General features: G+C 43.0%; 1 protein-coding gene across 1 annotated transcript in view; it reads left to right on the top strand.

The window, feature by feature from the left end:
• The first annotated feature begins 439 nt into the window (after window positions 1-439).
• LOC135527777 (bcl-2-like protein 1) overlaps window positions 440-14,912 on the top strand; it is a 29,586-nt gene continuing 15,113 nt past the window's right edge. The window contains exons 1-2 of the mRNA XM_064956333.1: window positions 440-531; window positions 3,583-4,292. Coding sequence (XP_064812405.1) covers window positions 456-531; window positions 3,583-4,292 — 786 coding nt within the window. The 5' untranslated portion in view covers window positions 440-455. The remainder of the gene's footprint in view (window positions 532-3,582; window positions 4,293-14,912) is intronic.

Raw genomic sequence — 14,912 nt, 5'->3', positions numbered from 1 at the left:
GGTTGAAATTGTAATGTGTACCTAAATGTGTTTCTCTAGCAAGTGACGATTGCGCAAAACAGTTGATATCCAACGAGCCATATTCCGGTGGATTTTAGGGTGCGTTTACACTGACAGCTCAATTCTGATCTTTTTTTTTTTTTACTAACCAGATCAGCTCCGAAAGGAACTGTGATTGATTGGTGATTAAGACCAATTAGCGGAAGAAATATACATTGGGTAATTTGTGTAAAAGCAGCCTTATATTGCATTCACGTCATCTCAAACTCGGGACCTCAAATTTTAACTCAAAGTAAGTTATTTGCATAGATGTCGAGCTTCCTATTGGTTGGTTCTGGTACCTCCCAAGTGGGAAACTCGGGGCATGACTTTTCTGCCTATGTTGGAAATGTAGTAAACTAAGTATTAAATAAATATATATTTTAGATTATAAAAAGTAGCCACCCTTTGCATTGATGACAGCTTTGCACACTTGGCATTCTCTCAACCAGCTTCATGAGGTCGTCACCTGGAATGCATTTCAATTAACAGGTGAGTGTTAACTTGATTCCTTCTTAATGCATTTGAGCCAATCCGTTCTTTTGACAAGGTAGGGTTGGTATACAGAAGATAGCCCTATTTGGTAAAATACCAGTCCAAATTATGGCAAGAACAGCTCAAATAAGCAAAGAGAAACAACAGTCCATTACTTTTAAGACATGAAGGTCAGTCAATATGGAACATTTCAAGAACACTGAAAGTTTCTTCAAGTGTAGTCTCAAAAACCATCGAGCGCTATGATGAAACTGGCTCTCATGAGGACCGCCACAGGAAAGGAAGACCCATAGTTACCTCTGCTGCAGAGGATAAGTTCATTAGAGTTACCAGCCTCAGAAATTGCAGCCCAAATAAATGCTTTACAGATTTCTAGTAACAGATACATCTCAACAGATGACACTGTTTGAATCCAGCCTTCATGGTCGATTTGCTGCAAAGAAACCACGAATAAAGGACACCAATAAGAAGAAGAGACATGCTTGGGCCAAGAAACACGAACAATGGATATTAGACTGCTGGAAATTTGGTCTGAGGATCCAAATTTGAGATTTTTGGTTCCAACCACCATGTCTTTGTGAGACGCAAAGTAGGTGAACTTTGCATGTGTAGGTCCCACACTTACGCATGGAGGTGTGAGAGTGCTTTGTTGGTGACACTGTCAATGATTTATTTCGAATTCCAGGCACACTTAACCAGCATGGCTACCACAGCATTCTGCAGGGATATACCATCCCATCAGGTTTGGGCTTAGTGGGACAATCATTTGTTTTTCAACTGGACAATGACCCAACACACCTCCAGGCTGTATAAGGGCTATTTGACCAAGGAGAGTGATGGAGTGGTGCATCAGATGACCTAAATTATTATTTTGTACACTTTTTTTGGTTTCTACATGATTCCATATGTGTTATTTCAATGTTTTGTCTTCACTATTATTCTACAATGTAGAAAATATAATGAAAAACCCTTGAATGAGTAGGTGTGTCCAAACTTTTGATTGGTAATGTTGTTGTGTGAGGAATGTGAGACAATATCCACAGGAAAATATCATTACATTAACTTTTCAAAGCTATGTTAGTGATTTCAGATTTGAATCAACCTGAAGCATGCACACGCGATAAATGCATGCACGAGACGCATGTTTTCATGGTTCTGCGCATGCTTCAGGTGATAGAAATATGAACAAGCTACTAGCGCCTTGAGAAGTTGTTATACTTTCCTGTGGATATATTGTCCCACATTCAAATCGGGATAACTCGTTGTGGAAAGTATCAGAATCGACCAATTTCCGAGTTGTCTCCAACGCCGCATACCCAATACACGCGCCTCACGTAGCAGAGACGGTAAGAGGAGACACGCGCATCACGTAGCTGTAGCCGGAAGAGGAAGCGCGACACACTACTTCCTCATTTTTTTCTGGTTACATTACAGTCAGTCAAAGAACTAAGCAAACCAGACCGAGCTGCATTGTTTATTGGAGAACCTCCCCGTTAAGCAGACCGGAACGAAGCATTTTATTTCCAATGGTAAACGGCTTGAGTGAACTATCTTTATTTTTCCACTATCTTTGGCAATAGTACATTTCACTTCTCTCCTCGGATTTTGACAGCAGGACTGATACGTTTTCAGAAAATAGGATTAAAGCCACTCGCTAAGAGTGTTGCGGTTGAATAGGTAAGAACATGTCAATTGTAGACAATTATGATTGTTTTTACGTGACAATATAATTATATGTTAAATATGTAGTTAGCTGGCTTGTTTATCAATACATTGCTATGCAATTCCATGGTAATACATGTATGCTGAGTCTCCATACAACTTGTTTCCACAACTCTCTATACTCAAAGATAACAGTTTTCACTGATATTTTTTTACAAAAACGAATTTATTTGATTTAAACAGTGCAGATGCATTTTGGTAACAGAATGACGATTTATGCTGCATAGTTGTGGTGTAACTTTGCGATCATTGTTTATGGGGTTTGGCATACATTTTAATGTGAAATTCTTAGACTCCGCATTATTCTGTAACTAGAATTGCCTAAACGAAAAATGGCCACTTTGAAACATCACTAAAACGAATTACTGTAGCTATGTGTTTTGATCAAGTTGGGAGCTGTATTTAAACCAGTCAATCTTTCAGTATTACTTGCCTTCAATGATATGGACGGGCTAGATTGTTCCATGGAATTCCGTGTAGCCCTAGTGGCTAGCGACACGTGCTGGTTAGCTGTGGCTACTGTAAACATATGCTTTATTCAGCAAAGGCAACAAAGTAGCTACCCACTTTCTAGTGCCATTTTCGATGTCATCATTTTTGGGATTGTTCCCACTTGTCAAGTCGCGAGTCCCAGGTAACTCTCTATACCATAGTCTTAAATGTCACTATAAGGAAAGGTCAGGTTCGGTGGGTACAACTGAAGATCTGGAATATGTGCGCGTCGTTTCTCCCACGTGCGGTTCTTGTGAAGTTGTTAGAACAACAGGGGTCCCCTCCTGTCCACACTGACGCACAAAGGGATTTAAGGCATCACTTGTGTTTTATGAAGAAATATCAATTTATTCTTCATTTTGGGGGTTACTTGGGAAAATGACATTTAATACATTGTTAATTTTTCTGATTACGTGTTAAGTAACATTAGGTCAACAATTATCGTATATATATATATATATATATATATATATATACTGGCAATTATAAATGCAAATGTGTTCTGACTCAAGCTAACTGGTAAATAAATGCTGATCATATATTTAACCTCTGTCACAAACAACCTGCTGTTTTAGTCTGTTGGTTGTCAGAGCACCTTTCCCTGTCATGACTGTTCTGAAGCCACAGGCCAAAGGAAGGTTGTTTGTGGGGGCAGGCAGGTAACGACAACCATTGCCATCTGTTTAATCTCCAATTAATGCGATGCACTTTGACCCCACCTGTCGATCTAATTTTGCCCACTATAGTTCCCCTCCAGCGCCCCTCCTCCCCCAACCCACCTATGCTTATTGTGATGAATTATGCTCATTTAAGATCTTTGTTCTCTTACCACAGGGCCTGAGCCACTGCACCAGCCTTGTTTTTTTTGTCTTCAAGACGTCTATTTTCTGCATACCCAGAATGACACAGATTGGATTAAACACAGAGGACTGATCCAAAGAGGTGTGTCACGAGCAGGTAAACCCGAGAGCCTGGGGCAAAGAAGAAAGACAAGACAAGGAATGATGACTTACAACAACAGAGAACTGGTGGTATACTATATTACCTATAAACTATCACAGAGGGACTACCCCTTCAACCACATGGAGCTCACAGAAGCCCAGAATCGGACTGAGGGAGGACAGGTGGAAGGGGGTGCGGCAGTCATGACATACGTCAACGGGACGAGTCCCGGTACTCCTCCACCACGGCAGTCGCCCCCCTCCTCCCCTCGGCGGACAGCGGGCCTGGACGCAGTGAAAGAGGCATTGCGGGACTCTGCCAACGAGTTTGAGCTGCGTTATGCCAGAGCTTTCAGTGACCTGTCCTCCCAGCTACACATCACGCCGTCCACAGCCTATCAGAGCTTTGAGAACGTGATGGACGAGGTGTTCCGGGACGGTGTCAACTGGGGACGGGTGGTGGGCCTGTTTGCTTTCGGAGGAGCCCTCTGTGTAGAATGTGTGGACAAGGAGATGAACCCCTTGGTGGGAAGGATCACAGACTGGATGACCGTCTATCTGGACAACCACATCCAGCCCTGGATCCAGAGCCAAGGAGGATGGGTGAGTCACGAGTGAAAGATGTGTGCATGGGGGTAGGGAAGGGTCATGGGTCATTTAGCTCAATGTGGGTTGTTGTATGAAGCATCAGTTCTAGAGGTCGTTGGTACCTGGATAGTTTAGACTGTTTAACTGTTGATTCTGCACATTAGCACCCGTTGTGTGTCGCGTCAGTTTGACTGATCTGTGTACTGTATTTCACGCCTGACTTCTGGTCTCAGGCTGGTTTGTCAGCTCTTGGACCTGAGACTGTTCTTTTTTTTTTATGTGACTGATCTCTCTCGAGACGTGATGCGGTTGGCTCCAGATCAGCCAAGGAGAAAGACAGGCGATAAGACGGCGTGAGATGGTTGCCTCTGGTCAGTTAGGCATTGATCAGCCTTATTGAGTTTTCAGCTGACTCGAAGTGAGCTCCGTTGGCTGGGATCGAAGTCTTTCAAGGGGGAATGAAGTATAGGCTTGAGCTTTATTGATCAACCTTTGTTTTCCCCTGGTTGCTTTCCACGTCTTCCTCTGTTCTGAGCCAGCAGCCTTCAGAGGAAAGCAGTGTTCTCTCAGGTCAGCTGAGTTGTTGTCCTGTTCCTGGTAGGTGGGTGTGTTCTGGGATGTGAGAAGGACACTGTTAAGGTCAGCTCTTCCTTTGTGTGGGCTGACACATGATGGGGTGTGGATTGGAATGAGGAGGGGATGTTGAAACAGTCTCGAAAGGGATGGGTCCTATAGAAACTGGCATCTGATTGGGTACGTTGTGTGTGTGTGTGTGGAGGGGCCATCCGATTGGGTTGTCTTTCTGCTGTTGCAGAGCTGAAATTGATTTTTAATTTTAACAGTTGAAACAGGCAGATGACTTGGTTACTGACAGCTCATATGCCACCACCACACCCAGAAACACCAGACTCAACGCCTTGAACCACTGGAAGCTTTTAACGGGAACAGTAACTCATCACGTACAGGACCTCTGTGTAAACAGTCTGTCTGTTATTCTGATGAAACACATGCCCAACCACCTGAGCACCTTAGCAAATTTGAATGTTGTTTCTGTCATCGGATATTGAATGTTGCTCTGAATGGAAGACGTGAATGGCCTATATATATTGACTGGAATTGTGTTTTCAATCAAGCAGATTCAGTCAAGTAGTTTGGTTTCTGTTCTCCTTGTGGTATTGGAATTGGGCCTCCAGACAAATGTTGTGTCCTCCCTGTGTGTGCTATGTCAATACACACACTTCCTAACTAACGTTACCGGTTCAATGTTTGGCGTTCTTGCCATGCCATACTATTGGATCATGTGCATGCCTCAGACCGAGCACACACACATACACACACCCCATAACACAGATAAACAGTATATTGATGTATCTTATCATTCCATACTCTACACAGGAATGCACATAACACTTTTGCTCAGATTTGAAATTGTCTGATGTGGTTTCTATGTGTAATGAAGAGAACAAACACACATCCCTCAGTGAGCACCAGGGGTATAAAGTACTTCAGTAAAAATTACTTTAAAGTACTTAAGTAGTTTTTGTGGTATCTGTACTTTACTGTTTATATTTTTGACAACTTTTACTTCACTACATTCCTGAATAAAATATTGTACTTTTTACTCCATACATTTTCCCTGACCCCCAAAAGTATTTGTTACATTTTGAAATCTCAGCAGGATAGGAAATGGTCTAATTTACACACTTATCAAGAAAACATCCTAGGTCATTCCTACTGCCTTTAATCTGGCAGACTCACTAAACAACTGCTTCGTTTGTAAATGATGTTTGCGTGTGCCCCTGGATATCTGTAAATGGAAGGAGAAAAACAAGAAAATCGTGCCGTCTAGTTTGCCTAATATAAGGAATGTGAAATTATTTATACTTTTGATACTTAAGTATATTTAAAACCAAATAATTTTAGACTTTTACTGAAGTAGTATTTCACTGGGTGACTTTCACTTTTACCTGAGTCATTTTCTAATAAGCAATCTTTCCTTTCACTCAGGTATGACTTTTGGGTACTTTTTTTCACGACTGGTGAGGACCTGGAACATCCCCACACCACAGGGGAACCTATTAAAATGTACCCTATATTTTCCAGAAAGAAATGCCCTCTTGTTTACCCATTTCGCTCATGTTTCATTACAAACCTAACCAACACACTTCTTTCTCTGTCGTGTTTTCCCCCTGAAACACGTAGGGTATGCTCTCTCTCTGTCGTGTTTTCCCCCTGAAACACGTAGGGTATGCTCTTTCTCTGTCGTGTTTTCCCCCTGAAACACATAGGGGATGCTCTCTCTCTGTCGTGTTTTCCCCCTGAAACACGTAGGGTGTGCTCTGTCTCTAAAACACACAGATCCGTTGGCAGCTGTACGATGTATAGAGTAGGTGTGGCCTATTACCTGGTTTTATTGTGGCGTTAGAAAGAGAACCAGCCAGCTGCTTAGGGGAGGCCACACCCTGTTACATCACAGGATGACTTACTGCTGTCCTACCTAACAAACATGTTCATTCAGTTCTCCCTGACCGCTCCTCATCCCATTCCTGCTTTATAACATATTCGGTCCTGATTTGTTAGAGAAATGACCTGAGAAGAACGACTGAAAGAGAGGTTGAAAGTTAATAGCAGGTTAAGTTAGGAAGACTGAGTGACAGGTGGAATCCCCCTTGAGTCAACGGTTGGGTCTCTGTCTGACCTCAGTGGTGAAGGAGGTTAAAGTGAATTAAAGTGAATGGCGGGAACAGCACATTTTAAGGAATGATAGGTGGAATCCCCCTTCTCTCTGACCTCAGTGGTGAAGGAAGTTGGAGAGTAGACAGAGTGCCAAAGATCATCATTTCGAAACAAATTGTGTGAGAGAATGTAGTCTACTGATACAGTGTGGTGGAGGGAGAGAATGTAGTCTACTGATACAGTGTAACAGTATGGTGGAGGGAGATAATGTAGTCTACTGATAGTGTAACAGTATGGTGGAGGGAGAGAATGTAGTCTACTGATAGTGTAACAGTATGGTGGAGGGAGATAATGTAGTCTACTGATACAGTATGGTGGAGGGAGAGAATGTAGTCTACTGATGCAGTGTTTTGGAGGGAGATAATGTAGTCTACTGATACAGTGTAACCATATGGTGGGGGGAGATAATGTAGTCTACTGATACAGTGTAACAGTATGGTGGAGGGAGATAATGTAGTCTACTGATACAGTGTAACAGTATGGTGGAGGGAGATAATGTAGTCTACTGATGCAGTGTGGTGGAGGGAGAGAATGTAGTCTACTGATGCAGTGTGGTGGAGGGAGAGAATGTAGTCTACTGATACAGTGTAACAGTATGGTGGAGGGAGATAATGTAGTCTACTGATAGTGTAACAGTATGGTGGAGGGAGAGAATGTAGTCTACTGATAGTGTAACATTATGGTGGAGGGAGATAATGTAGTCTACTGATACAGTATGGTGGAGGGAGAGAATGTAGTCTACTGATGCAGTGTTTTGGAGGGAGATAATGTAGTCTACTGATACAGTGTAACCATATGGTGGGGGGAGATAATGTAGTCTACTGATACAGTGTAACAGTATGGTGGAGGGAGATAATGTAGTCTACTGATACAGTGTAACAGTATGGTGGAGGGAGATAATGTAGTCTACTGATGCAGTGTGGTGGAGGGAGAGAATGTAGTCTACTGATGGAGTGTGGTGGAGGGAGATCATGTAGTCTACTGATACAGTATGGTGGAGGGAGAGAATGTAGTCTACTGATACAGTGTGGTGGAGGGAGATAATGTAGTCTACTGATGCAGTATGGTGGAGGGAGATAATGTAGTCTACTGATACAGTGTAACAGTATGGTGGAGGGAGATCATGTAGTCTACTGTAACAGTATGGTGGAGGGAGATAATGTAGTCTACTGTAACAGTATGGTGGAGGGAGAGAATGTAGTCTACTGATACAGTGTGGTGGAGGGAGAGAATGTAGTCTACTGATACAGTGTGGTGGAGGGAGAGAATGTAGTCTACTGATACAGTATGGTGGAGTGAGAGAATGTAGTCTACTGATACAGTATGGTGGAGGGAGAGAATGTAGTCTACTGATACAGTGTAACAGTGTGGTGGAGGGAGAGAATGTAGTCTACTGATACAGTGTGGTGGAGGGAGAGAATGTAGTCTACTGATACAGTGTAACAGTGTGGTGGAGGGAGAGAATGTAGTCTACTGATACAGTGTAACAGTGTTTTGGAGGGAGAGAATGTAGTCTACTGATACAGTATGGTGGAGGGAGATCATGTAGTCTACTGATACAGTATGGTGGAGTGAGATCATGTAGTCTACTGATACAGTGTAACAGTATGGTGGAGGGAGATAATGTAGTCTACTGATACAGTGTAACAGTGTGGTGGAGGGAGAGAATGTAGTCTACTGATACAGTGTAACAGTGTGGTGGAGGGAGAGAATGTAGTCTACTGATACAGTATGGTGGAGGGAGAGAATGTAGTCTACTGATACAGTGTAACAGTGTGGTGGAGGGAGAGAATGTAGTCTACTGATACAGTATGGTGGAGGGAGAGAATGTAGTCTACTGATACAGTGTAACAGTATGGTGGAGGGAGATAATGTAGTCTACTGATACAGTGTAACAGTATGGTGGAGGGAGATAATGTAGTCTACTGATACAGTATGGTGGATGGAGATAATGTAGTCTACTGATACAGTATGGTGGAGGGAGATAATGTAGTCTACTGTAACAGTATGGTGGAGGGAGATAATGTAGTCTACTGTAACAGTATGGTGGAGGGAGAGAATGTAGTCTACTGATACAGTGTAACAGTATGGTGGAGGGAGAGAATGTAGTCTACTGTAACAGTATGGTGGAGGGAGAGAATGTAGTCTACTGATACAGTATGGTGGAGGGAGATCATGTAGTCTACTGATACAGTATGGTGGAGTGAGAGAATGTAGTCTACTGATACAGTATGGTGGAGTGAGAGAATGTAGTCTACTGACACAGTATGGTGGAGGGAGAGAATGTAGTCTACTGATACAGTATGGTGGAGTGAGAGAATGTAGTCTACTGACACAGTATGGTGGAGGGAGAGAATGTAGTCTACTGATACAGTGTAACAGTATGGTGGAGGGAGATAATGTAGTCTACTGATACAGTATGGTGGAGGGAGATAATGTAGTCTACTGATACAGTATGGTGGAGGGAGAGAATGTAGTCTACTGATACAGTATGGTGGAGGGAGAGAATGTAGTCTACTGATACAGTATGGTGGAGTGAGAGAATGTAGTCTACTGATACAGTATGGTGGAGTGAGAGAATGTAGTCTACTGACACAGTATGGTGGAGGGAGAGAATGTAGTCTACTGATACAGTGTAACAGTATGGTGGAGGGAGATCATGTAGTCTACTGATACAGTGTAACAGTGTGGTGGAGTGAGAGAATGTAGTCTACTGATACAGTATGGTGGAGGGAGATAATGCAGTCTACTGATACAGTGTAACAGTATGGTGGAGGGAGAGAATGTAGTCTACTGATACAGTGTAACAGTATGGTGGAGGGAGATAATGTAGTCTACTGATGCAGTGTGGTGGAGGGAGAGAATGTAGTCTACTGATACAGTGTAACAGTATGGTGGAGGGAGATCATGTAGTCTACTGATACAGTATGGTGGAGTGAGAGAATGTAGTCTACTGTAACAGTATGGTGGAGGGAGAGAATGTAGTCTACTGACACAGTATGGTGGAGGGAGAGAATGTAGTCTACTGATACAGTGTAACAGTATGGTGGAGGGAGATAATGTAGTCTACTGATACAGTGTAACAGTGTGGTGGAGTGAGAGAATGTAGTCTACTGATACAGTATGGTGGAGGGAGATAATGCAGTCTACTGATACAGTGTAACAGTATGGTGGAGGGAGATAATGTAGTCTACTGATACAGTGTAACAGTGTGGTGGAGGGAGATAATGCAGTCTACTGATACAGTGTAACAGTGTGGTGGAGGGAGATAATGCAGTCTACTGATACAGTGCAACAGTATGGTGGAGGGAGATAATGTAGTCTACTGATACAGTGTGGTGGAGGGAGAGAATGTAGTCTACTGATACAGTATGGTGGAGGGAGATAATGCAGTCTACTGATACAGTGTAACAGTATGGTGGAGGGAGAGAATGTAGTCTACTGATACAGTATGGTGGAGGGAGAGAATGTAGTCTACTGATACAGTGTAACAGTATGGTGGAGGGAGAGAATGTAGTCTACTGATACAGTATGGTGGAGGGAGATAATGCAGTCTACTGATACAGTGTAACAGTATGGTGGAGGGAGAGAATGCAGTCTACTGATACAGTGTAACAGTATGGTGGAGGGAGGACAGTGAGGGAGGAGAATGCCTGAGGGGGTTTGAGTTAGTACCTGTTATGGGTGAATAATATCTGGACATGCGGTTCTGACAGAATAACGGGTAACTCATTTGGACCGTCAGTGGGAGAGGGCAGGTCTGAGGATGATAGTTGGAAGTGGGAGGACGGAAGATACACTATTCCTTCATTTCCTGCCTATCTCCTTTGTGTCTGTGAAAGTGCCACACCTCAACTGTAGGCTACATCCCCTCCAAGCCGCTACGTAACACACATTATAAACTGGGTGGTTCGGGCCCTGAATGCTGATTGGCTGACAGCCGTGGTATATCACCCCGTATACCACGTGAAGGACAAAATATGTATTTTTTTCTGGTCTAATTACGTTGGTAACCAGTTTGTAGTGTCCAGGCACTCCGTGTTGCGTCATGCTTAAGAACAGCCTTTAGTGGTGGTATATTGGCCATGAAACCCTCCCACCCCTCCGGGCCTTATTGCTTTAACATCATACAGGCTATATTTGACTCTCTTACCACATGTATTCTGTGAGTGGAGAACTTGAGCTCTTGCTATTCTGTATTTTTTGTGGACATTTCATAGGCAGCACATATTTGTTCTAGACAGTCGAGCCCTTTCAATGAATACATAAACACGGCACATAGAATACACACTGCCTGATCCACACGGCACACCTATTCCCTGCCGCTGTATGTCAGACTGCCCTAAAGGAAAGGAGACCACTGGGACCCATCAGCCCTCTCGTCCTCCCTCCCCCAACCACCACACACGAGCAGTCGTGTTGCAGACCAGACGAGCAACAACACACCAGCATCACCGTGGTGTGTGTGCACTCGTTTGTTTACCCATCCATCCATGTTTACTAATCTTCTTCAATCCATTTGACAAAATCACCAATCACGGCTGACTGTCCCCCCCCCTGATAGATGATGTGGCAGATCCCTCCCATCCCCGTCTCCCCGAATGTCTTGCCTATACCTGGTCACCATGGGGATTTTGTTTAAATGTTCAAGTGTACGTTTCAAATGAGCAGTGTTGGTATGTTTCTGAAATGACAATGCTAAATGAAGTGGATGTGTTTTTATAGTGATGTCGTACAGTGCTTTGATACAATGGATGGAACAGTGTCCTAGACCACCTTAAACAAAGGACCTCTGGGTGTGCGCACACGTACAGACAAGTGTATGTGTGTGTGTGTCCCCCACACACACAGTAATGTGTGTCACTATCTGCTGTGCCCAGCCGTCCCCACAGGTAACATGCTGGTATGTGAACGTGCAGTAACATACATCCTGATGGGTAGAGGACCATGTGAACAGTAACGGACATTCTGATGGGTAGATCTGAACTTGGGTTGGCCATTGCCTGTCTGTTTTTCTAACCTCCACAATGGCACAGAATCCTCAACTCTCTTTTGGATTTTAAATGGTAACCACAAGGGTTGAAATATTCAGAGGTGGAAACTTTCTGTGGGAATATATGGGAATTAATTTTAATACCATTTGAAATGTAGATGTTTTTTGACATTGGATATATTTACCATATCATATGGAGACAGAAACAGAAACTGTTTACCTTCTCATAAGTAGATATAATTGCAAATGATTAAATCTTTCCAATATAAATTTAAAAAAATGTTTGTTACGAATTTAAATTAAATGAGTTGACTTCACATGGGATGATTTCACTGAAAAACTAATGAAAGGGAATATTGAATGATCCCCCAATGATCCATCGCATCTCCCAAAATGTTTTCAACATCTGTAAAATGTAAGTCTAGAAACTAAAGCTTTGGTTGACTTCCTCTCAGGCTTCCATGTCTTCTCCCTGGACCTCCTCAATGTCCACCTCTTGAACATCAGACTCTGAGGCCTCATCTTCATTGTCACTTTCCAACCTAGTTGAGGATGGCTCGTTGTCTGGCTCAAAAAGCCTCAAATTTGCCTGGATGGCCACCAATTTTTCAACCCTTGCATTGGTCAGCCTGTTGCATGCTTTGGTGCGTGTGTTACCAAAAAAAGACCAGTTGCGCTCTGAGGCGGCTGATGTTGGTGGGATTTGTAGGATAACAGGGGAAAGAGACTCAGATCCACAAAGTCCCTTCCACCAGGTGGCTGATGAGATATGTTGGCACGACTGCCATATTGCATCTCCATCCCAAAGACCTTGCTTGGAAGTGTACTTTGCCAGACTGCCAAGAACCTTGCCCTCATCCAGGCCAAGTTGGCGAGACACGGTAGTGATGACACCATAGGCCTTGTTGATCTCTGCACCATACAGGATGCTCTTGCCAGCATACTTGGGGTCCAAAGTGTACACTGCGGGCTTCAGGCAGAAGTCTTCACGCTTTCTGATATATTTCAGAACTGCAGTTACCTCTGCTTGGAGCAACAGTGACGTGGGCAGGGCAGTACGGATTTCTTCTCTTACATCTGCAAGCAGTCTGAACATCAGACATGATTGCATTGTCTCCCTCAATCTGTGCAATGGCTACTGCTATAGGTTTCAGGCTGCTTACCACTCTCTCCCCAATATACATCACCCAGGAGGATCCTCTTGATGAGGCTGTCCATATTGGCAGACTGTGATATGGCCATTTCTTGGAGAGACTCCTTCCCCTCCAGAAGACTGTCAAACATGTTGACAACACCACCCCAACAGGTGTTGCGGGGCAGCTTCAATGTGGTGCTCTTATTATTCTCACTTTGCTTGATGAGGTGGATTGCTGCTATAACTTGATGCTGCTGCTATAACTTGATGATCCTTCACATACCAAACCATTTCCCTGGTTCTCTCGTAGTGTATCCATTGTTTTCAGTGCCATGATGTCCTTGATGAGCAGATTCCATGCATGAGCAGCACAGCCAATGGGTGTGATGTGAGGGTAGTACTCTTCCACTTTAGACCAAGCAGCCTTTATATTGGCAGTATTGTCTGTCACTAGTGCAAATACCTTCTGTGGTCCAAGGTCATTGATGACTGCCTTCAACTCATCTGCAATGTAGAGACTGGTGTGTCTGTTGTCCCTTGTCTGTGCTCTTGTAGAATACTGGTTGAGGGGTGGAGATGATGTAGTTCATTATTCCTTGCCCATGAACATTCGACCACCCGTCAGAGATGATTGCAATACAGTCTGCTTTCTCTATGATTTGTTTGACCTTCACGTTAACTCTGTTGAACTCTGCATCCAGCAAATTAGTAGATAAAGCATGTCTGGTTGGAGGAGTGTATGCTGGGCAAAGAACATTCAGAATTCTCTTTCAATACACATTGCCTGTTAGCATCAGAGGTGAACCAGTTCCATACGCAGCTCGAGCAAGACATTCATCAGCATTTCTCTGACTACGTTCCTCCATTGAGTTAAAAAAAACTTCTGATTCCAGGAGGACCATGAGCTGTTGGTATCGATAAAGTGTCGGATTCATCATTTTCACCTCGAATAGAAGTAGAGGGACTTTTGTCAGGTTGCTTGTTGTGAGCACTGAGGGAACTTTATGCACTTGGCCAGATGATTCAGCATCTTTGTTGCATTATTCACATATGATTTTGCACAGTATTTGCAAATGTACACAGCTTTTCCTTCTACATTAGCTGCAGTGAAATGTCTCCACACATCAGATAGTGTCCCTGGCAATTTCCTGTAATGATTAGAAAAAAATTAGTAAAAAAAATAACATACAATTCCATGTACAGATAAATAGTTAAGCAGTTAGATTAAACAACTCCTTTTGTAAGTTTTTTTTTTTTCTTCTTACATGAAACATGTATGGAAACAGGTGAATTAACACTCAGTTAGCAGGCTCAAGCAAGCTAAAACTCACATGGTAGCAAAAACAAACTAACACAAATTGTTAACAAGTTAGAAATGATTTAAACACACTTTGCTGTAGGAAACTATTTTCTAGTTAACAAAAAATGATGCATATCATATAAAATATATTCACCCAACCCAGTATTGTAATCAACTCCCCCCCCTCCCCCCCCCCCCCTGAATGTGCAGGGAGCCAAATTCAAAACAAATATCTCATAATTTAAAATTCCTCAAGTATACATGTATTTTACACCATTTTAAAGATAAAATTCTGGTTAATCCAGCTACAGTGTCTGATTTCAAAAAGGATTCACAGCGAAAGCACCACATACGATTGTTAGGTCACCACCAATCCACAGAAAAACACAGCCATGTTTTCCAGCCAAAGAGAGGAGTCACAAAAAGCAGAAATAGAGATAAAATGAATCACTAACCTTTGATCTTCATCAG

Source organism: Oncorhynchus masou, chromosome 33 (genome assembly GCF_036934945.1).
Source record: "Oncorhynchus masou masou isolate Uvic2021 chromosome 33, UVic_Omas_1.1, whole genome shotgun sequence".
In the NCBI taxonomy this organism is placed as follows: domain Eukaryota; kingdom Metazoa; phylum Chordata; class Actinopteri; order Salmoniformes; family Salmonidae; genus Oncorhynchus; species Oncorhynchus masou.
Note: the sequence above shows the minus strand (reverse complement) of the source record. Positions and strands in the feature narration are given on the sequence as shown.